The sequence below is a fragment of the Macaca thibetana genome, chromosome 4 (genome assembly GCF_024542745.1).
Source record: "Macaca thibetana thibetana isolate TM-01 chromosome 4, ASM2454274v1, whole genome shotgun sequence".
In the NCBI taxonomy this organism is placed as follows: Eukaryota; Metazoa; Chordata; class Mammalia; order Primates; family Cercopithecidae; genus Macaca; species Macaca thibetana.
In genome coordinates, this window is record NC_065581.1 from 11,010,539 (window position 1) to 11,034,252 (window position 23,714).

Sequence of the window (23,714 nt, forward strand, 5' to 3'; positions counted from 1 at the left end):
CTAAATATAAGAATATAAAACAAAATAAACAAGTATGCTAATATTTTTTAGCTTCACATATGGTGCCAGTGTCTAAAGTATGTAAAACTGATACATAATTTGGAAATGAACTGGGCAGACAGAACTGAAATAAGTAAAACTGAAATCTGCAGCCCTTTAATACTGAGTGACTTGTGTTTGGTAAGTTGAGTTACTTCAGGCATTTCACTCATTCAACAATTTTTCTGTTCTGAAGTCTTCTTTTGAATGCTTTTCTTCAGTGCAACTTCTAGTAGAAGTTTTAAAATGAACAAATGCCTATTTGAAACAATTATATGTGTAACATAAAAATTAAAACAAAGTTAGAAAAGCACACCCATTCAGAGCCATACAAATACTTTAAGAGATTACCAAATTTTCTTTAAAAAGCTTATGGATCAATCGCTTGTCTATCAGAAACTACTTGACTTCTATAAAATTAACACAAAAGTACAGTAGTTGTTATTTTCGTGGTTTTATGATTTTACAAATATTTTCTCTGCAGAAGTCTTCACCCAGTTTTAGCCTCTCAGCTCTCAAAAATAATTTTTTTTATATAAGGCTTTTTAGAACTGTATCATTATAGAGAATGTTAACTGCTGTACTGAATGCAGCTGTAAAAGATGTATCGTCTTTTTGCTTCCAACCTATAAAAGAGAAAGGGTCAGTTCAGTAACACTAAAGGGTAGCGAACTGGGGTGGTGAGAAACATTCCTGAGTTTTCTAAGCTGATAAGCCATCAAGTTTTCAGGACAGTGAAGTGGAAGTAGCGACTGCAAGAGCCAGTTACGACAGCGTGGCTTCCCCTTTGCTAGTGCTAGCAGGGATGAGTGGTTCTAACTGTCCCTCAAAGGGCAGGCAAAATTAATCTCCAGAGGAGACTTAAAGAAAGTATCCTGGTCTGATTCCATAAAAATAAATGTGTATTGGGTTTAGATGTATGAGAAAAGTTAAAGAAGGAGATGTTAGACTATGAATTTTTTTGTCATTGTCTTTTAAAGGAGAAAGTCCCGCCAACTCATTTGCATAACCTTAAAATAGCCACGGTTGAAAATGCAAATGGCTCCTGTAACCAGCAAGTGGCAGTGCCTTTTGGGTCGGGCTGTGCCAGGCTGCCAAGATACAGGTGGGCAGCATGTGGCAGGAAATCCTTTTGTGATCCTTCTGGGCTATAACAGGAGAGGCAAGCAGACTCTTGCACGTTAATCCTGGACCTGGGGGTGAAGTGTTGTACTACAGACATCCAGGACAGCCACCAAGAAACTGATTCTTAGAGAGCCTCCTTTGTTTCACTCAACTAACTAGGAGTTGTAGGGAAACTGAGGCTGTTTATTAGCACTTTTGTCATTTGTCTTTTTCCATCTGTCTCTGTCCACACTCTTACCTCATACTAAAAGGCCTCTAGCTTTATATGTATGCAGCATATGGAATAGAATAACAGGATTATTGCCGTCTGTGGATCATAGCCTGATTTCTTCATGTAAACTTTACATAGCTATATGGAGTATTATTATTTATATCTAATAGATTAACTATCCTTACACAGAGATTTCTATCTTTTAAAATATTTGACAAAAATTATATATACTTATGGTGCACATGATGTGAAATATGAATACAGTGTGGAATGGTGAAATCAAGCTAACTAACACATCCATTGCCTCACAACCTTATCATTTTTTTGTGGTGAGAATACTTAACTATAATCACCATGTTGTTCGATGTATCTCTTGAACTTATTCTTCCTGTCTGATGGGAATTTTGTATCCTTTGACCAACAAGAGATTTATATCTTTAGATAAAATGATATTTTAAAAGTTTTGGTATAAATACTTCTCACTTCTTAAATTTATCCTTCTATGTTTTATGAAAAATAACCTTAAAAGTATAGTATAAATCCACATCAATTTTTACTATAGAAATTCACTTCCCATCACACAGCATTGTAAAGGCTCAAGAATGAGCTCTGCATGGTCCACAGTCTTTGTTAGGAACAGAAATGAGTTCAGAAACGAGTGATTTTTTTTAAACCTCAGATGAGTAGGAGCAGCTTATTGGCTCTCGTCATATGGGAGAATCATGGACTTTTTAACTTTCCACCCAAAGCTGGAAATAATAGGTTTCTACAATAATTCTGATAGAAATTTACCCACCTTACTGGAAAGACTTCTTACTACTCTGTAAGGTAGCACATTCCATTTTTAAAATGTTTCTTGTTTTTAGAAAGTCCTACTTTATTGTGTGCTAAAAATCTTTCCCCATTCAACTGTTAGCCATAAATCCTAATTCTTTCCTCTGGAGTTACGCAAAACTAGTACCATGTTTCTTCCACACGAGAGCCCTTCAGATATTTGATTAGAGGCATTAATTCACCCCCTGCTTTCACCTTTCCTAGGCAAGCAGCCTCAGGAAATTCAACTTCTCCCATTCTCCTCTCCCTCCCTCACTGCCTTTCTCTGCTTTACTATGTGGACTGACCTTTCCCACTTTCCACAAGCACCAACTGAGTATCTACTAGGTATCAGGCACTAGACACATGCCCATATAAATGACATGAGCTCCAGACTCTCACCTTCTTCAGCATTCTTTCTACATTGATTCCAGTTTGTCAACATTTCTCTTTCAATAGAGCCCTCAGAAGTGAACACTTTCAGAATGTGATAGAACTATTATCTTTCTTGCTCTGAACATCGTATTTCTCTTGGTATACCCAATTCCTTTTGCCTGAGCCTTGCTATTTTCCCCAATGCCATTCCTCCAAATGGGTCTAATTTGGACTTTTTTGGGGGAAAAAAGTCTACACACATAGGTTCCTTTTCTTTTCCATCAAGCAACTGATGACAATAGAGTTCCTCTGTAACTATGTATAAGTGGCTTTGGTTATAGGATGTCTTTTCCTCTTTGGAGATTTGGTTTCTAGCTTTGGATCTGGATACAGCATTTTAATGCCGTAACAAATTAAGTCATCCTAGAGCACTGTATGCCTCATTTGCTGTGGCTGGGAAGGTAAGCCATTGCCTGACTTACATCCTGTTTATCTGGTTTATCTGACTTTTTAGTTTGGCCACTTTATAGAGATTCTACCGTTGACTAGAAGCAGGTGTGGACAAACAGGCTGATCTGTGGTTGGATGGCTTCCATCCACAGAAACTGTCTCCATCAGAAAAGGATATTGCCTCCACATTGGAAGAATGGTTATGGGCTTTCTTTTTTACCTATTGATTGGTTTATAAAGAAAAAAATTAAATTCTCCCACATAGCTACCCTACAGCAGCCATGAAAGCTTGCTTTTTATGATTTTTTTAAATTTTAAAATAATGTATCAAGAAGTTCCTAATTGCCAGTTGAGAGTTGCCCTCTCTGTCACTGATTTCTTCATTATAGAAACTATAGATGATAGTAATAATAGTAATGTATTTATTATAAATAGCTAGAATGTGTTTATTAGATACCAGCCATTGTACTGGGCACATTATATCCTATTATCTATTACTTCGTTTAGTTCTCGCAACTACTCTATAAGGCAGGTATGTTCACCCCCCTTGACAGATGAGGAAAATGAGACTTAGAGAGGTAAAGCAACTTGCCTGATTTCACAGAGCTAGTAAATGAGACTGCAGCATCTTCTTGTCACTCATGCATGGGGTGATTATCTTAAATCAGTACTGAGTATGGTTCTGGGTGGGGCATCACCTAAGGCTATGGTTAAAAGAGGTAGCATGAGCCTGGGCAACGTGACAAAACTTCATCTCTAAACAAACAAACAAACAAACAAACAAAAAAAAACCAGCTGGGAGTGGTGGCACATACCTGTAGTCCCAGCTACCCAGAAGGCTGAGGCACAAGAATTACTTGAACCTGGGAGGCGGAAGCTGTAGTGAGACAAGATCACGCCACTGCACTTCAGCCTGGGCAACAGAGGAAGATCTCAAAAAATAAAAATAAAAAAAAAGGTAGCCTGGCATTCAGTGTGGTTCACTGCAAAGAACAGGAGTTTTACGCAGGTTCTAGTCTTGGCTCTGACACTAGGTAGCTGCAAAACTTTGGGGCAAAGGTTATCTTTGAACAACATCTTCATTCTCTATAAAATGAGAATAATTATCCTAATTTCACAGTGTGGTTGTGAAGACTCATTATTTCATACTTGTTTAAAAGCATCTATGACAGGCCTGTACACAGAGTAGAAGTTGAATAGATAGTCACTGATTCAGTGGTCTGCATTTTCAAATCCCAATGCAGGGGCATACTGTCATAGCCTCACAACTCCCACTGCATCAGACTTGGATAATCTAAGGGGAGTGACATCGTATAGCAGAAACGCCCCTTCATTAAGCACTCAGTGCTTGTCTCATGAGTGGTCTTTTTAAAGAAAAATCGGAAGAGAAAGTGTAGTGGTATAAAAGGGAGAATAACAAAATTCCAGTTTGGGGTTTACCATTGTTGACTGGTTGATAGTCAACATAACTATTCTCAAAGGTCAATTCGTTTTTGTGGGAAAAGAGAGACACTGAGAGGACACTGCATGCAGTGGGTTTGAACCCTTTCACAACTGACTTACAAGGAGGAAACAAATACTTATGGTGTGCAATTTGTTTGAATAAAAATGCTCTCCTTATTCCTTTATGCTCACTGCCCAGCTTGCCTCAGTTTCCCTATTTGTAAAGAGGGAATCACAGTACCACCTCCCAGGGTTGCTGTGGGGCTGTGGGAATACAGTAAAGGTTCTTATGACAATGCTGGGACATAGTAAGAATTTAATAAATGCAATTGGTTGCAGCTATTGTTGGTATTTGGCTATTCTCTCTCTTTCCACACATGAGAAAATATGCTTCTCTCTTTCACTGTTGCTAAGAATGACAAACACAAACTTATATTAACATAACTTGTCCTTTAGTTCTCTAAAACTGCATGGATGTGGAGTCTGACCTGGTGAGGCCTTTTAGATGCCAATTCAGTCAGCCAGGAAGGAAGGATTAGGGTCTAAGAAAACAATAGAAGGCCCTCCTGCCCTGTAGCTCATCTGTCCTAGATGTGCTATTCTTAACAGACCTCTGATCTGGGACTCTAATGCAGATCCCAGATCCTTATTTTTAACTTGGGGGAAAAGTGTAAAGGTATGAAAAAGCAGAGAATAGTAAAACAGACATATCACTTATGAATGTTAAAACTGTGTCATAATTTGCTTCAAATCTTTTTTGTTGTTGTTGTTGTCGTTGTTGTTGAGACAGAGTCTCGCTCTGTCGCCCAGGCTGGAATGCAGTGGCTTGATCTCGGCTCACAGCAAGCTCCGCCTCCCGGGTTCACGCCATTCTCCTGCCTCAGCCTCCCAAGTAGCTGGGACTACAGGTGCCCGCCACCATGCCCAGCTAATTGTTTTGTATTTTTAGTAGAGACGGGGTTTCACCGTGTTAGCCAGGATGGTCTTGATCTCCTGACCTCGTGATCCGCCTGTCTCGGCCTCCCAAAGTGCTGGGATTACAGGCGTAAGCCACTGTGCCCGGCCATTCAAATCTTTTTAAACTAATTAAATAAACATGTCCTGGGCACTGAGAAATGAAACACAACTGATAAAGTTCTCACTCCCTTTGTACATCTCCCTAATCCTGTGTCCCCTGTTCCTTCCTCAGATATAACTGCTGTAATCAACTTGATGTCAAGACTTCCAGTCCATGGTTTTATATATTTACATGCAGATATTCACAAGCAAAAATAGTTTTGTATGTTTTAAGGATTTATATGCACTATAACATAGCATACTTATCCTTCTGCAGCTTGTTCTGTCATTCAACATTTTTTTTTGAGATCTATTCATGTTTACACAGCAGCTCTGGTTCACTCACTGTAACTCTGTACAGTATTCCATCTTATGAATATTCCATATTGTCATTTATCCATTATCCACTAATGGATATATTCAGTTATTTCCAATTTTTCTGCTATTGCAAAAAGAAAAGAAATGCTGCTTTATACATATCTCCTTATGTTTATTAATGAGAATTTCTTTGGGAATAAATCTCTGTGGAATTGCTATAGTGGGGAATACATTTTTATTTGAAAACTACCACAAAGCTCTAAAAATGTGTGGAACTTGCTGCTGTCAGAATTGTTACATTTTGCCAAGTTCATGAGTCTGACATGGTTTTAATTTGCAATTCCTTATTACTACTGAAGTTGTGTATGTCTTTAAATATTTAGTGGCTATGCAGGTTTTCTCTTCAGTGAGCTGCCATTAAATCACCTTTACCCATGTCTCTAATGGATGGCTTGTCTTCTGTTTATTGATTTATAAGGGTCATTTGCACATTCCTGGTGCTAATCTTTTGTTACATACACTGCAAATAACTTCTCTTCCCTTAAAAAGAAAAAAATCTGTCTATGGTGTCTTCTGTCATCTCAAAATTTTCAAACTCTGATGTGGTCAAATGTCACTTTTTATGGTTTGTGTTTAATCTTGCTTAAGAAATCACTCCTGCCATAACCTCTATTTTCTAGCAGTTTCAAAGCTTTTCTTTAGGTTTTTAAATGATCTGAATTTATTTTTGCATATTGTTATCTGGTAGAGATAACTGCTTTTTTTTATTTTTTATTTTATTTTGTCCCATATGAAAGGCCATTTGTCCCAACATCATTGCTCAAACAGTCCTTTCCACACTCATTTGTAATGCTACTTCTCTTTTATGGCAAGTTCCCATATCTGCACCAGACTTTCTCCTTTGGCCTTACTAATCTGGTTGTCTATTCCAAACTTTCTGCATCACTACAGCAAACCACAGATGTTTTCCTCTTGTACATATCAATGAACTAAAAGTCAAAGACTTGGGCTTAGGTTTCTAGTCTGCCACAGACATGCAGAGAAGTTACTTTTTCTGTGCTTCAGTTTTGTCATCCATATCATGTAGAGTTTATTCTATTTTCCCACCTGGCTCCTCCACAAGGTTAAGGTCTTACCTATGAAAGAACTTCAAGGCCATAAGAAAAGTTTTCCATCATATTATTAAATAGCAGAACATATTCTCCTAATGGCTGCCAAAATTAATTTTCACATCTTTTTACACAATTTGGATAAATGTTTCCCATACAAAAAAAAAAAAAAAAAAAGGAGAGGAGATTAGGATAGGGCCTCTATAGGGTCACAAAAATTTAGGTTTAAACCTTAGCTTTTTCTACTCTGTGTACGAAACCATGGACAAATCCTGGAAATTTAGTTGTACATGTCACATATTTTCCAATGGAAAAAGCATAATCAAATATTCCTCAAAAAATTACAAAATATGGTCACTCTCTGTATGAATTCTGCATCCGTGGATTCAACCAATCACTTACTAGTTTATGACTGAATAAAACAATCTCTCTCAGTCTCAGTTTCGTCAAACCTGGGAAAGTGACTTTACACGCCTGTTGATTTATCAGACAAGTATTATTTGAGCATCTAACTGTCTGCAGGTACCTTTCTAGTGCTGAAGTTACAGCGATAAAGAAGTTCTTGCCCTTAAAGAGTTTATATTGTAGTAAGGGAGACAGATAAAACACAAGTAAACAATGATAAACAAGCAACTAATAACATGCAACTGAGATGACGCCTTGAAAGTGTTCTATAAATGGAAACATACAAACATATGGTATTCTAAGTTACTATCATTAGGAATGTGGTAGAAAGTTCCTCTGAAGTTGATCACAAATTAGAGGTGTAATTACTTTATCTTATTTGAAATAAGCTGGTAGGGAATCAAGCCATACCAGAGACCCAGAAACTTCATTCCGTTTGGTTCCAAGTACTCCTCTAGCCTTTTCTCTGACCAGTCCCTTACACAGTAAACTTCACTCCAGCCAGGCTGGTCTATTTACTGCCCCTAAATGTCTACCTATCTTAGCCTCTTCTAACATTCTCCCCTCCTAGATGACATAAAGTCTATTCTCCACTTATTTAGTTTTTACTCATATACTATTTAAGTGTATTAAGTCTAGGCAATTTTCACTATTTCCAAACTGACAGAGAAAAAGTTAAAAAAGAAGTTACATGCATATATACATTCTGTTCCTCATTATTTCCAATACAATACACAAATCCAATACACTTAGGATTTTCTGATGTATTTAGGATTTTCGTAACTGAAATAATGAGAATCCAGTGTGCAAGGCAGAGGATGAATGATATATTTTCTTGAGGGTAAATTTTTAAGGGTTAAGGCATTAGATTAAGCACTGTTAAGGAGCCTAAGACACAGGCAATTTGATGTAGGTGGTTGGGCAAATAGCTCAGGTTTAATCTGATTATGTAGACCTCTTAAGATTTTCTAAAGTTGTGTTTCAAATCCATGAAACAATTTTCAAAAATCATTCAGCTTTATGAGTGCATAGGTGAGAACTATTCAATAAGAAAAATTGTTTTGAAACAAGCATATAGTTAAGATTTTCAATTTTCACTGATTATGCTAATAAAACTCACGTAACCCGAAGAGGAAGAAACAAAAATCAGAGAATAAAATCGTTATCACTTTTTTTATCCTCCCCAGAAGAAAAATCCTTAATGTCAAAACTAAAATCCATCATGACAGAAATACGAGAATTTTTAAAAATGTAAATACATGTGGATTAATCAAGATCATTTTATAAAAATCTCTATTCCAGCCACAGAGAAAAAAGTTAGGATTGTAAAGATAAACATGATTAAGTTTCTGTGGGTATCAGCCACCAGTTTTGAGTGTTTACTATCAGGGAATCTTCACTATGTGTGAGTATACATATTTTAGCAATGAGAACACTGATATTCAAATGACTAAACAATTAGTAAGAAGTGGAGTAGGGAACTGAATCCAGGAGTGTGTGGTTAAAGAGAGAATTTTTCAGAAGCTGGCAATATGAAAATAAGTGGAAAGAAGTGACATATCAGTTCAGCCCCTTTATAACCTCCCTATCTAGTCTCTCCCAGTCCTGTATATTATGAAAATAAGATTAATCTTCCTAAATGATATTTTCATCATTTGACTCCCTATTTCAAAAGCCTAATTGTTCTCAATCTAGAAGAAACTTCTTAGCCTCAAATTCAAGACTCTTCAAAATTTGACTTTTCTCTCCTAGCATAAATCCCATTATCCTGTTGGTCCACAAACTTCACATTTAAAAAGCACTTCTTGCTGGGCGTGGTGGCTCATGCCTGTAATCCCAGCACTTTGGGAGGCCGAGGAGGGTGGATCACCTGAGGTCTGGATTTGAGACCAGCCTGGCCAACATGGTAAAACCCCATCTCTACTAAAAATACAAACATTAGCCAGGCGTGGTGGCATACACCTGTAGTCCCAGCTACTAGGGAGGCTGAGGCAGAAGAATCACTCGAACTCAGGAGGCAGAGGTTGCAGTGAGCTGAGATTGCACCACTGTACTCCAGCCTGGGTGACAGAGTGAGACGCTGTCTAAATAAATAAATAAATAAATAAATAAATAAAAAACAAAAAGCATTTACTATGGCTAAACGTGGTGGCTCAGGCCTGTAATCCCAGCACTTTGGGAGGCTGAGGCAGGCGGATCACTTGAGGTCTGGAGTTCAAAACCAACCTGGCCAACATGGTGAAATCCAGTCTCCACGAAAAATACAAAAATTAGCCGAGCACGGTGGCACGTGCCTGTAATCCCAGCTACTCTAGAGGCTGAGGCAGGAGAATCACTTGAATCTGGGAGGTGGAGGTTGCAGTGAGCTGAAATCACACCAGTGCACTCTAGCCTGGGTGACAAAGCAAGACTCTGTCTCTAAATAAATAAATAAAATAATAATTAAAAGCACTTACTGAACACCTAATCTGTGCTGGAGTCTGTAAACACACAGACTTGTCCATAAATTGCTCAAAGTATAGTGTTCCGTAATTATATTTGTGTTACTACCTTCTGAGGCCTTCACCCAGTTATTTCTCCTAAATGGGCTGTTCTGTTCTACCTATATTCCTTCCTTCCCCATATACCAAAATCCAACCCGTTCATGAAGCATACACAAAACGATTTTGATAGAGATTGTTCCCATTCATTTGGACCCCTAGAGCATAAGATTTCAAATTTGTGTGCACTTGATTGTTGGTATACAGATTCCTAGGCCCCTCCTCAGAGATTCTCATTCTGTAGGTCCGACTTCACCTAGCCTAAGAATGTGCATTTAAATATATCTGTCAGATTCCTAGGTCCATGCTCTTTCTATCCATCCTTTCACACCATCGGTTTCATCATTTTCTGCTCTCACTGAATTGACTGCTGAGTACTGTGGTATCACACAGACACGGTCTCCATCTCAACTTTATTCATCCCGGTGATGTTAGCTCTTTAGTTACCAGCCACCTCTTGGTCCTGAACACATTCTTGACATGATAAAGAATAAAAGTTACCTATGCTGTAGGGTCTAGATTTTTTTTGTCATAATATTACTAGTCACATTATTAGACTAAGTCTTTCTATTGGATGGAACGGCACATGGACACGGAGGCACATTTACTGGACTGAGCGGTCCAAACACTGCTGACTTGTGAAGTATGCTTGCACTGGAAGAGACAAAGGAATCTCTTTTTGTACTACAGATTTCGTGAAGCAGGGGCTGTCTTTTATATTTAAATTGATAGTGCTTACACACTGCCTCTAATTGAGCGGTACTGAGCACGTGCTGAATGAATGAACAATGAGTGTATCTAATCAAAAAACGACTGAGGCAATGTATTTGCATGTCTTCTTGAGAACAATTTTAAATAATATGTATTCAATGCAGAGAGCACATTTCTTTCCTTCAAAAGGTGAACAAATGTGAAGTATTAATTCCAAAGTTTACACTAACGACTTAAGACTGTTATAGACATATGTTCTGTCTTACAGGCACCAAGTACTGATGAGATAAGTGTTACGAAATGTATTAAAATAGGGTGTTTCTGCTTACTTTTAAAATTGTAAACAGAAAATGATACTTTTAAAATGGTAAACAGAAAATGATTTCTGAGATAGTAAACCTAATTTACAAAAGGAACGTGGTAGCATTTTAGTAGCAGTGGCAGGACTTTAAAGGGTTTGATGTCATAACCCTGCTATTTTTTAACAGAGAAACATGGCTTCCAGAACATAGTGAAGCCAGTGTGGTTGCTTTGTATTTATGAGTTTGATGCAGACTTCAAGCAGTAAATCTCAAAATGACTTGTGATGTATGCCATTTTTTTTTAGGAGTCTGAACACAGAAAAGGCCAAAGGAAAGAGGGCATTCTCTTCCTTACAAAGGAATAACAATTCCCCGGTCTCCGGAGATTGAGATGTGAAATAGCCCACATGTACCATTTCGACTGTGTTACCCCAGAGGAAAGCACAGCCAAATGAGTATTTTTCTGACATCCCAAAGCACACTCTTCAGCATAAATGAACCACTGACATTAGAACAGTCATCAAATCTGCATTTCCAAAAGTCAAGGAAGCTACAGATCCAAGAGAATGTCTTCCCTGTAACAATTTCAGGAAAGCTTCTAGAATGGGAGCGGAAAGGATCTAGGTATTGGCTTCCTCTTTGTCCCAGCGTGCCTTGGAGAACACTCTGCATAGACCTTCCAGAGACAAAATAGAACATCAGTTGTTCAGAACTGAATTTTCAGGAAAATTGAAAATAGCCTAATTTTACTTTTGCCTTATGGACATATTCTGTTTCCTTCTTTCAAGGCATGAGTTAATTTTTTTTTTTTTTTTTTTTTTTTTTTTGAGGAGGGAGAGAGATGGAGAGAAGGGGAGAGAGAAAGAGAGGTGGAGGGAGGGGAGAGAGATGGGGAGAGGGAGACAGAGGAGGCAGGGAGGGAGAGAGAGACAGAGGGAGAGAGGCAGAGAGGGAGAGAGGGAGAGAGGGAGAGATGGAGAGATGGAGAGAGGCAGAGAGGGAGAGAGGCAGAGAGGGAGAGAGGCAGAGAGGGAAAGAGACCGAGAGGCAGAGAGGGAAAGAGACAGGCAGAGAAGGAGAGAGGCAGAGAGGGAGAGAGGGAGAGAGGGAGAGAGACAGAGGAGGCAGAGAGGGAGAGAGACGGCATGAGTTAATTTTTAATCTAACTCCTCAGTGTAATGGTCAATAAGCTCTTTGACCCTGCCAAAGAATAAAAGGCTCCTCCACATTGTCATGTCTGTTAAACTCCAAGATCTCATTAACCAAATTCTGCTTAGTCACGTGGAAAATTCAACAGATTTAAATCTTTAAAGTATTGGAAATAAAACCAAATAGTAAATACTCACATATGATATCAAAATTTTTGTGTAAGGCTACTGTTGTTCTGATTAATGTTTGAATACTACACTCGTTCTACTAAAAAGAAAAAAAGTGATGGCCTTACTTCTCTTGCAAATTACTATATTACTACTATAAGGGAGCACGGTACCAGCCACGTGCTCAGTACTGCTCATTTACAGGCAGTGAGCCCTCAAGTCACTCAGGCCAGTCCGTGTTCTTCCATGTCTGTGTACCATTTTATCCAAAAGAAAGATCTGTTCCCCTTAAATTATATTAGTCAGTGGACTAACTTTGATAAGTACATATGGATGTTGTTCACAATCACCTCCATTTCAAATTAATACTTTCCTTTGCATGCTCCATTTTCTGTATATATGAAATGAAACTTAAGACTTTATATATTTAATATGTTTAAGTGTATATATGCAATATATGTATATATCCATATCTATCCATCCATCCCTGTAATTTATGGAAAAGAAATTACATGGGGAAGTCACTCTGATTTTTCCATTTTCATCTATAATAATGGGGAAAAGTACTACTGCCTTTCTCAAAGGCTAAGGCTATATGGAATAGCAGAAGAGGTGGTTATTTGGAATGAGAAGATTTACAGCTGGTTTTGCTACCTCTAGTATGTGACCTTGAGCAAATCATTTATCTTCTCTGAAACTGTAAAGTAGGTATACTGCTACAGGACTTGCCTCTCACCAAAGTTTTTTTGTGAGGCTTCAGAAAGAGCTGATGTGGATTAAAATGCATTGAAAAACATTCAACTGATTAATAAATGTAAAATAATATTATTATACAGTACTTGAAACATATTTAAGTTATGCTAATTAAAGGCCACACATATATGTAAAGTAAAAATAATTATTCAGCATGGTGCGTGCCTGTAGTCCCAGCTACTCGGGAGACTGAGGCAGAAGAATCACTTGAACCCTGGAGGCAGAGGTTGCAGTGAGCCAAGATTGTGCTACTGTACTGCAGCCTGGCGACGGAGCAAGACTCCAGCTCAAAAATAAATAAATAAATAAATAAATAATAAAATTATTCAGCAAATCCATATATCATAGCTTTGTTTATATTACTATTAAGATAATCATTTTTAATTTCAGGAAGAACTTAATGCTATATAGATTTATGTAAGAAGAACATAATCTATAAATTATGTAAAATATAATTATAGAAATACATATGCATTTTAATTTCATTAAAAACTTATGATGAAATATGGATTTCATTATTTTAAAATGACATAACCTGGCCCTTCCCACAAATATGACTATGAAGTGTAAATATGCTATAGGAATACATATTATCATTTACTAAAAGGTTACACAGGCAGATGTGTATTGATGAAGCAGCTATATTACTGAAACATGCCCAAACTGAATTGTGATAATTAAATAATTTTAAATGTATCAAGAGAGATTAATGATTAAATGGTTCCAAGTGCTATGTAAATTACCAAACTGCTAGGTTTAAGTGCTATGGAAAAAAAAATAAAGCAGTGTAAGAGGATCAGGTGTGGTACGTATCCAACTGTGTGTGTGGATATGGTGTGTGATATATGGTAAGGCAGGTTCCAGTTTTAGTAGAGTGGTTAGGGTAGGTCTAATCATGAAAGTATTAAGCAGACAGACATAAAGGTCTCTGGGGGAAAGATGTACACAGCCAAAGGACAGCTAATGTAAAGGTGCTGAGGCCCCATTTGATTCTAACAAAACAATCTTGTGAGAGAGATAATATACCATTTAGCAGGTGAGTAAACAATGTCTCAAGGCAACTTAAGCAAGGGAATAGAGCTAGTAAATAATAAAGCTAGGGCTAGAACCCAGGTTTCTTGACTCTTGGTCCAGTGCCTTTCTTTTGTTTTCTCCCTCTGTTCACCAGGCACAGAGGAAGGTGCCCTGTTTCTTAGAAAGCACCATATAAACATCAAGTTTCATTGCTATTGTGGTTGTGGTAGTGACTGTGATTATTAATCAGTTCCATGATATTTCTTTGTTAGTATTTTTTAATTTATGCATCATAGTTGTACATATTTCCAGGGTACATGTGACATTTTGGTCCATGTATAAAATGTACTAATCAAGTTAGGGTAACTGGAATATCTATCACTTCAAACATTTATCTTTTCTTATGTTAGAAATATTACAATTCTCATCTAGCTATTTTGAAACATACAACAAATTGTCATATAATTTCTCTACTGTGCTACAGACTACTAGAATCTATTCCTTCTGATATTTCCTGAAAGGAAAATAAAACTCAAAGAATGATTTCATCTTCCCTTCTCATAGCTTATTTTTCTCCTTTATATGTGCTTCTTTTCTTGAATGGATCATTTTACTATCAGACTATCGTGAAAGTAATTATACTTCTCTGGATATTTGACAAAGGAAAAGTATTAAGGGTAGGAATAACCTATAAAATAGAAACCATTTCTGACAACATGAAAAAGGGCTGAGGAAAGAATGGAGAGAATGTGGAGCCCAGTGATTCAGCGAGAGATATGCATTTTCCAAGAGACAGGAAGTAAGAAAGTTAAAACAAAGAGTCTACAAAAGAAGAAATCTGTAGAAAAGGCAAAAATGGTGGAAAGGGGGCTCAAGGGGTGGAGGAAAGAGATTTTGAAATATTTTCAAGTAAAAATATGAGAATATTAGACAACAAACAATATAAAAGAAAAAAGAGAATAAGAATCAGATTTCAGACACAGTAGACTGAAGAGCTGGTGGAATTACTAACAGCAAAAGGGAACAGAGAAGAGAGTCTGAAAGACGAGTAGCTTTCTTTTTGTAATGCTGGGTTTAAGGTGGCAGTGAGGTTCTCACTAGTGGAAAGAGTGTTAAGAGCTTTAAGAGGTAAACTTGGAAGTTGTGTACAATCTAGAGCTGTTTGTCCAATACGGTAGCCTCTAACCACAGGTGAACACTGAGCAACTGAAATATGGCTAGCCTGAACTGAGATGTGCTCTAAGCATAAAATACACATTAGATTTTGAAAATTTTCTATGGAAAAAAAAAAGTAAAAATATTGTTCTGCATTGATTACATGTTGAAATATTTGCATGGATTGGGTTAAATAACATGATTAAAACTAATTTCACTTGTCTCTGTACTTTTTTTTTTTTTTTTTTTTTTTTTTTGAGACGGAGTCTTGCTCTGTCACCCAGGCTGGAGTGCAGTGGCCGGATCTCAGCTCACTGCAAGCTCCGCCTCCCGGGTTCATGCCATTCTCCTGCCTCAGCCTCCCGAGTAGCTGGGACTACAGGCGCCCGCCACCTCGCCCGGCTAGTTTTTTGTACTTTTTTTAGTAGAGACGGGGTTTCACCGTGTTAGCAGGATGGTCTCGATTACCTGACCTCGTGATCCGCCCGTCTCGGCCTCCCAAAGTGCTGGGATTACAGGCTTGAGCCACCGCGCCCGGCCCTCTGTACTTTTTAAATGTGATTAGTAGAAAATTGAAAATTACATATGCAGTTTATGTTCTATTTCTATGGGACAGCAATATTAGTTACATATTAACATCACAAAAAGGACAGAGATATCATTCTGAAGTGTCTCAATTAAACACAGATATGGGAGAAAAAAGAACACACATCATTATAATAGTTAATATTTACTAAGCACCCTAAGCACTATGCTAGACACATAAAGAGCACCATCTTATTTGTTCCTCCCAAAAACCTTATTAAATATTATCATCTTTTACAGGATAAAATACTGAGGCCCAAGGTCATATAGTTAAATGCAGGTGTCAGGATTCAAGTCCATTAATGACGCCAGATCTAAACTGTCACATAAATTTCAGAACAAGTTATGCTCTCCAATTATTAAATGGTTAGATTTTAAATGTCATATTTAAATTAACTATTTATTAGAATGGTTCATTGTCAAAGTCAGTTATGTCCCAATTCAATTAAGAAGAAAAACTACAAATCTGTAACTTTAGAATTATGACGAGCTACTGATGCTGGCATATTTTCACCACACTGGGCCATTAAAGAAGTTTCTGGTGCAACTTCTTTCCGTTTATCAGTGTCTACTCCCAGAAATGCAAACCTGTCAAGTTAGATGGTACATATCCAACTGTCCAACTGAGATGATCATCCACCTAACCCTGAATAGCAGGGCCCTGTTTTCTGAACATAACTAGATACATAATATCTACTTGACACATTTTCAACATTCTCTTTCAGTCCACGAAGGCACCTGAATCTCCCAAACTGACTAAAACGTTTTGAAGGAAGCTAGATTAAATGGAACCCTTGTTGAAGAACCAAAAATTAGGCTTACCCAACTGGATACTTTAAAAGTGGATTTTGTACTCCTTGAAAATGCTATACGTTTGATCCCAGCACTTTGGGAGGCCGAGACGGGTGGATCACGAGGTCAGGAGATCGAGACCATCCTGGCTAACATGGTGAAACCCCGTCTCTACTAAAAAATACAAAAAACTAGCCGGGAGAGGTGGCGGGCGCCTGTAGTCCCAGTTACACGGGAGGCTGAGGCGGGAGAATGGCGTGAACCCAGGAGGCAGAGCTTGCAGTGAGCTGAGATCCGGCCACTGCACTCCAGCCTGGGCGACAGAGCGAGACTCCGTCTCAAAAAAAAAAAAAAGAGAAAAAAGCTGGATACTTTGGAATCCTAGGAATCCTAACAGTAAACTCTCCTACAAATATAAACTGAAGTCAACAAGGTATCTTTCATTTATCTTTGGTTGGTTCATTGGTTTTAATTTCAAAGACAAACTTATCTTTCTTTCCTTTGTACCTTTAATTTCTACTACCTACCTGGGAAAGATGGTAACCACAGAAGTGCTGAACTTGTATAGTCATAGCTATAATTACATAATTTTCAAAAACTTACTCATGTAAATGTTATTAAACAATTTATTTCCAATTAATATCTCCAGACTAATTTTTTAAAAACCACTGCCATAAATCCACATTATAGAAATAGAAAAACAAAAGGAAATTTGAAAGAAAAGTATTTATTTTGGAATAATAAGACTAGCTGGCAGAGATATCTTACAAGACAGTTCACATTGGACATGTATTCAAAAGGGTGACTTTCTGAAGTGACCCACTAATTTCCTTATCAATTCAACCCCCTAACTTTACTACTCCCTGCCCATTTTTTTTTTTTTTAAGTAATATGATTTCAGCCCGGCACAGTGGCTCATGCCTTGTAATTCCAGCACTTTGGGAAACCGAGGTGGGTGTTGATCACTTGAGGTCAGGAGTTCAAGACCAGCCTGGACAACATGGTGAAACTCTGTCTCTACCAAAAATACACAGATTGGTCTGGTGTGGTGACCTGCGCCTGTAATCCCAGCTACTCAGGAGGCTGAGGCACAAGAATCACTTGAGCCCAGGAGGTGGTGGTTGCAGCGAGCCGAGATTGCACCACTGCACACCAGCCTGGGCGACAGAGTGAGACCCTGCCACAAAACAAGAAAGAAAAAAAAGTAATACAATTTGGATTTGGGTATTAAAAAAAAAATTCCTCTGAAGACCCAAAGTTTCTGAGAAATACTTACCTAAACAGGAAGCATCACACTTGGGCAGGATAAAGCTTTCAAGAGCTTGCCCTTGATTTTAGCCCTTTTGGGTTAACGTTCCCATGACTTTTCTATTCAGCTAAAGAGATTTCCTTGGACTTGTTCCCTTACTCACTACAATTCCTACCTACACTTTAGGACAAAGCTTCAGAGCCCAAAGGAAAGAGCCAGTTGTCCCTAAAAATTCTTTGTCCACTCTGATGCCAAGGAGCGAAGAGCATGAAGTGACAGACCAGGCACAAGAGACAGCCACCTAGACTCGTCGTTGAAGGCTGCCAAAATCGGGTCTCTCCTGTCGGGGAGTATCTCCCTCCTCCCAAACTTCACTTGAGACTGTCATCATTACAAATGTCAACTGTATAATCTTTGCAGTTGCTCCCCACTTGTGCATTAGCATAAAGCAGCTGCTTTATTGGGTTAATTCAAAAGAGTTACCAAGTACCTACTGTGCGCCTGGCACTGCTGTAGGTACTGAAAATATAACAGTGAACAAAATGACAAAAATCTCTGTCTTCCTGAAACTTATATTCTGGTAGAGGCCACGTTCAAGAAACAAGCTGAAGAAACAAAATATGCAGTACGCTAACTAATACATGCTCAAGAGACGACAAATGAAGCAGGCGAGGGGAATATACACAGTGGTGGGCGGGGTAGGAAAGGTTGGAATTTTAAGATTAAGTGGTCACACATAATCAGGCAGATGGTATGTGCCTAAAAGGGTAGCCAGAGCAAAATCAGATGGAGTGGGGAAGAGAAAGGAAGTGAGCTTATTTTAACAAGCCCCGAAGTGGAGAGAAAACCCTACGGGAAGGGGGAGAGGCAAAGAGTGAATAGGGACCACTGAAGACAAACGCGGATTTCACATTTTGCCTAAACACCAGTCTTTTGAGGATGGCACAACAGATGTTCTCCCTTGTAACCAAAGAACCAGGCTCTGCTGCTAAAACGTCCATCGGACACGGGTGAACACACACACACACACACACAGAGCTTACTGCCGAGGAGAAAGAAGCGTTACTAATCCAGAGTGGAGGACTGGCCTGGGAAACCGGGCAGAGAGAGGAGTTGTCGGAAACAACACACCAGAAGCCCCTCCAAGCCCACACACTGATAGAAACCCAGCCCCCTCCCAAGCCAATCTGCAAACGCAGGAGGAACCCACGAGCGCGCAGACACACCCCCGGGGTGCAGGCGCGGTGCAGGGAGGAGAGGGGCAGGAGCTTGACCGTTAGGGCCCAAACCCCAGAACTCCCGAGGCAGGGTGGGTGCCGCGCGCGGGAAACGCCGCTCTCCGCTCCAGGCGCCGGCGGGCGGCGGCGAGAGCAGGTTCAGGGGGCCGGAGGGTGGGCTGCGCGCGGGAATGGCCGCCGCGAAGGAGTAGCGGCTTCTTCGGACATCCCGGGCACCCGGCCCCGTGCATGCAACAGGGGGCTGGGCGCGAGCGGGCGCCTCGAGGTGCCGGGGCGGGACCGGGGAGCGGGGACCGAGGCAAAGTTCCCGAGACCCGCGGGCCTCGGGCCGACCCGCGCGCCCCCGGCCCAAACGCTCAGCGCCCGCTCCCCAGGCCCGCGCGGACCCGGCCCCTCCGAGGGCAGCGGGTTCCAGCGGCGAACCCGCAGCGCCCGCGCCGCCGCCCGCTTGGCCCTTTCCCGCCCGGTGCGTGGGTCAAGGAGAGAAAGAAAGAGCGGCGGCGGCGGCGGTAGCGGCGCGCGGCCCCACTCACCATGATCCGCAGCGGCTGCGGCGCGGCGACCCCGGCGGTCGGCGATGCGCTGTCCAGGGTAGCCGGGTCCCTCTGCCCGGCGCTATCTCGGCGCCCGCGCCGGTTACCCCCACCCACACCCACGCCCGGCGCGCGCACGCCCGCCCGCGCCTCCCCGCCCCCTCGGGCTCGCGCCGCCGCCGCGCGGCACTCCGAGCCTCGGGGCCGTTTCGTCCCCGCCCCCTCTCCCACAGGGGCCTCGCCTGCCGCCGCGCCGCGAGGGCGCGCGGGGGAGGGGCGCAGGGCAAGGGAGGCGGCGCCCCCCTCCCGTGCGGCCTCGCGCGCCCCGTCCTGGGAGACCGATCTCGCCCTCGCGTTGGCGGCGTCCCCTGCCGGCCGGGCGGCGATTTGCAGGCCCAGCCGGCGCCGGTTTCACGCGGCGGCTCAACGTTCGCGGAGCCCCACGAGTACCCACCCGCTGGTCAGATCGGCGGCCGCTGCCGCGGGGAGAAGCAGTAGCATGTAGGGCGGGCACGCTGGTCCTGCTTCCAGTTGGGCTTCGGTGGGTTTGAAGCACACATTAGGGGGAAATGGCTCTGTTCGTGCAGGTTTGCGGAGTCAGGGTTCCTTAGGTTTAGGGGGTGGGGTGGGTTTCTCTGGGGGTGCGGTGGGAAGCGGATCAGTTCGGATAACGGCCCTGAGCAGGAGGCTCTGTCCCCCTCCCGGCCTGACGCGGGGCTTCCAGCAGACACCGCCGATGGTGAGCGCACCCTCTTCACTGTGAACAGAACGGTGGCCTCCTAGAGCCTGCGCTTCTAGTTACTTTATTTTTGTGTGTGGCCCGAGGGAAAGACGTCGGAAAAATTGGACTTGCCTGAGTATTACATGAACTTTCCTCCATTTCACCCTTAAGCATGGGAAGTTGGCGGGCGTGGTGGCTCCCTCCTGTAATCCCAGCATTTTGGGAGGCTGAGGCAGGCGTTATCACATGAGGTCGGGAGTTCGGGACCAGCCTGGGAAACATGGCGACACCTCACCTCTTAAATAAAAAATACAAAAATTAACTGGGTGTGGTGGCCCACGCCTGTGATCCTAGCCACTCGGGAGGCTGAGGTGGAGGATCGCTTGAGCCCACGAGGTCGAGGCTGCAGTGAGCCGAGATCGTGCCACTGCATTCCAGCCTGGGCGACAGAATGGCACCCTGTCTCAAAAAAAAAAAAAAAATGAACTTGTGAGGCTCATGTGGTATACATGTTTATTGGGGTTGAGAACAGCCCGTGTGGGTGTGCACGGAGGTACCTGTACCATACACTTAGCATCCCACACCTGGGACGGGCGCCCTTGCAGAGTTTTGTGCAGTAGCAGAGTGAGTACCAGGGCTAAATCTTAACCGTCCTACAATCACCTAATATGTAGTTTCCTAATAGAGAGTTTTTCTTCCTAATATAGAATTTCCGTAGCTGAAGTGGTAAAATTAGGCACATACTTGTTTATAAAAGGCGGATGATTTTATGACCATAAACAGGTAGGTTAACCTAGTCTGATAAAAATCTCAGGAGTCAGCTCTACCACATACTGGGTGTGTGGCATTGGGTTGGTTACCTAAACTCTCTGTGCTCCAGTTTCCTGATCTACAAATTTGGGATAAAATAGCACTTAACATTATATGTAGCTGTTAGGGTTAAATTAATATGGGTAAAACTCTAGAAAAATATCTGGTACAAAAAGTACTAGTTATTGATTTGTTATCAATTTGATGCATTTGAAAATCAGAAAGTGACATTCTATTGAATGCTGGCAAATTTTTATAAAAAGTGTGGCCCAAATCAAAGATACGATTTGATTTCAGCTTCACTTACTTTGTTCACTCAGCAAAGATTTCAGTGCCTACTATGTGCTAGGCATTTTGGTAACAGCTAGGTTTACAGTGATGAAGAAAAACACAGTCCCTGCTGTTAGGAGGTTTTAGAACCTGTGATGATCTATATTATGGATATTGAGAGACTTGAAGGAAATTCACACAAATAGTCTCCAAATATTGTTTTTCCTTGGAATGATTTTCTTCTTTCTGTTTTACGTGTTCTTTCTTCTATTTTACACATGTTATGTTTAAAAGCTATAAAAGTAGCTTCCACGTCTTGTGGATATTGAATGATTAAAAACTCTGGACCTAAATTTCACTGTATCACTAATCTGATGCAGTAGAATGTGAATTCTTAATCTAGATAGATAGTGATTTTTAGACATTATTGTGTATAAATAGCACCAGAGGGTTTAATACAATACAGGGATGGCTGAGATCCATCAAGACCTCAGGTGCAGACCAAGAATATGAATTTTGTTTTGTTTTGTTTTGCTTTGGGTTTAATATTTGCTATCAGTTTCACATTGCGGGAGTATCTACTTCATTCTAGAGGCATCTCTGACCCTGCATAAAGTATAATGGAGTCTATATGGGTCTTGAAGTGGTGAAACCTCCATTTCCAAGGAATATGAATTTTGAACAAGCACCACAAATGATACTAGTGCAGCCAGGCAGTCCATGGATGATATTTTGAGAAACTAATTCCATTATCCATTCAGGGAAAGCTTTAGTCTAGTTTTCTAACAACAAGAAGGGGAAAAATTTTTTTAAGTGACAACGGACATCCAAGAACCCTGCTGCTGTTGCTTGCAAAAATTGTATCATTGATGTCATCTAAACCTTGCAAAGCACACCAGGTAAACATGGGGAAGGAATTCTTAAACTTTGAATTATCCCTATACTTCCACATTACCATTTAGCCTGATAATCATTATTTTACCTTTATTCTCTAAAAACACGTCAACCCATAAGGCCAGAAAGAGATCTAAAAAGTCATCTATATCTTATCTGTTTCTTAAAATATTATTTTATGGCTTTCCCTATCACTACAACAAAGGAACAAATGAGACAGCAAATGCCAGAGGGTCTTTTTCCCCACCAATATTTTATTAAATAGAAAAAGGAAGTGGTGGCCAGGCGTGGTGGCTCACACCTGTAATCCCAGCACTTTGGGAGGCTGAGGCAGGTGGATCACAAGGTCAGGAGTTTGAGACCAGCCTGGCCAACATGGTGAAACCCCATCTCTACTAAAAATACAAAAATTAGCTGGGCGTGGTGGCGGGCACCTGTGATCCCAGCTACTCGGGAGGCTGAGGCAAGAGAATTGTTTGAACCCAGGAGGGGAGGTTGCAGTGAGCCAAAATAGTTCCATTGCACTCCAGCCTGGGCGACAGGGCAAGACTCCGTCTCAAAAATAAATAAATAAATTAATTTTTTAAAAAGGAAGTGATTCTACCCGTATAAACACAGGACTGGAAACGTACCTTAACCAGATATAACTGGGAAAGGGTCTTAACTGGGTATAACATAAATTCCCATTTATTTATCAATGAAAAATTTAACATGCCATCACTTATATGATTTTATAATATTTACTTTCATTGTTCTCTTGTATGGATTATACAAAAGGTGGGATCTGTTTCTTAGCTGTATGGCAAGCCCATATTGAGCAAGTGTACAATAACGTAGACTAATTGTGTGTTAGGTACTTACATGGATGTGGTACTATATAAAGTGATGATTAGCATAATCTAAGAATCTTAAACCTAAAAATAGAGATCTGACTGATACTCTTTCTCTCCCTCTGTCACATATCTTAGATTTTACACGTGAAGAAAGGATGTCTCAGAGGAGTTAGAGAAGACCAATTAATAGACAGTGCTAAAGCCTGGATCTCCTGAATCCTGGGTGAGTATTCTCATTGTCTCTACTGCCTCTCCAATGCTAGCCTGCCAGCCCTCATCAAAATTATGAAGTAGGCAAGCTTTGTTTTGGGGGGAGTTTAATCTCCTTTTAGTGTGGTTCTCTTCTGAAGCATCCCTTCTTTTGATATACCTAGCATCTTCGTGTTTTATCTTGAGAAAAATACTCACTCACAATGTATTTTGACTTTAAATCAATCTACTACGTTTCTTCAAAGTATTTGTACTTTTAGGGTAGTAGTAGAAACAGACTACGGAAATCATGTCCTTTCCTTGGCCATGTGCTCTGCTTTGTGTAAAGAAAGCTCTGCACCTATATGAGTTTAGAAATGAAAAATAATAAGATAAAGAGTAAAGAGTAAGCCCAAGTGAAGGCACATTGACGAAACTGAGTTCCCTCCATCAAATTTAGTGCAG

At 40.6% G+C, this 23,714-nt stretch overlaps 1 protein-coding gene and 1 long non-coding RNA gene across 4 annotated transcripts in view; one reads left to right on the top strand and one right to left on the bottom strand.

The window, feature by feature from the left end:
• ELOVL2 (ELOVL fatty acid elongase 2) overlaps positions 1 to 19,696 on the bottom strand; it is a 60,756-nt gene extending 41,060 nt beyond the window's left edge. Inside the window, exon 1 of one of the 2 annotated variants that reach the window (XM_050789598.1) lies at positions 19,533 to 19,696. In XM_050789598.1, the coding sequence (XP_050645555.1) occupies positions 19,533 to 19,535 (3 nt within the window). In that variant the 5' untranslated portion in view covers positions 19,536 to 19,696. Of the gene's footprint in view, positions 1 to 17,788; positions 17,808 to 19,532 lie in introns of those variants that run through there. The other variant, XM_050789600.1, reaches the window with a different exon arrangement.
• Positions 19,697 to 19,817: 121 nt separating this feature from the next.
• LOC126953885 (uncharacterized) overlaps positions 19,818 to 23,714 on the top strand; it is a 36,752-nt gene continuing 32,855 nt past the window's right edge. The window contains exons 1-2 of one of the 2 annotated variants that reach the window (XR_007725394.1): positions 19,818 to 20,073; positions 23,196 to 23,283. This is a non-coding gene — a long non-coding RNA (uncharacterized LOC126953885). The remainder of the gene's footprint in view (positions 20,074 to 23,195; positions 23,284 to 23,714) is intronic. The other variant, XR_007725393.1, reaches the window with a different exon arrangement.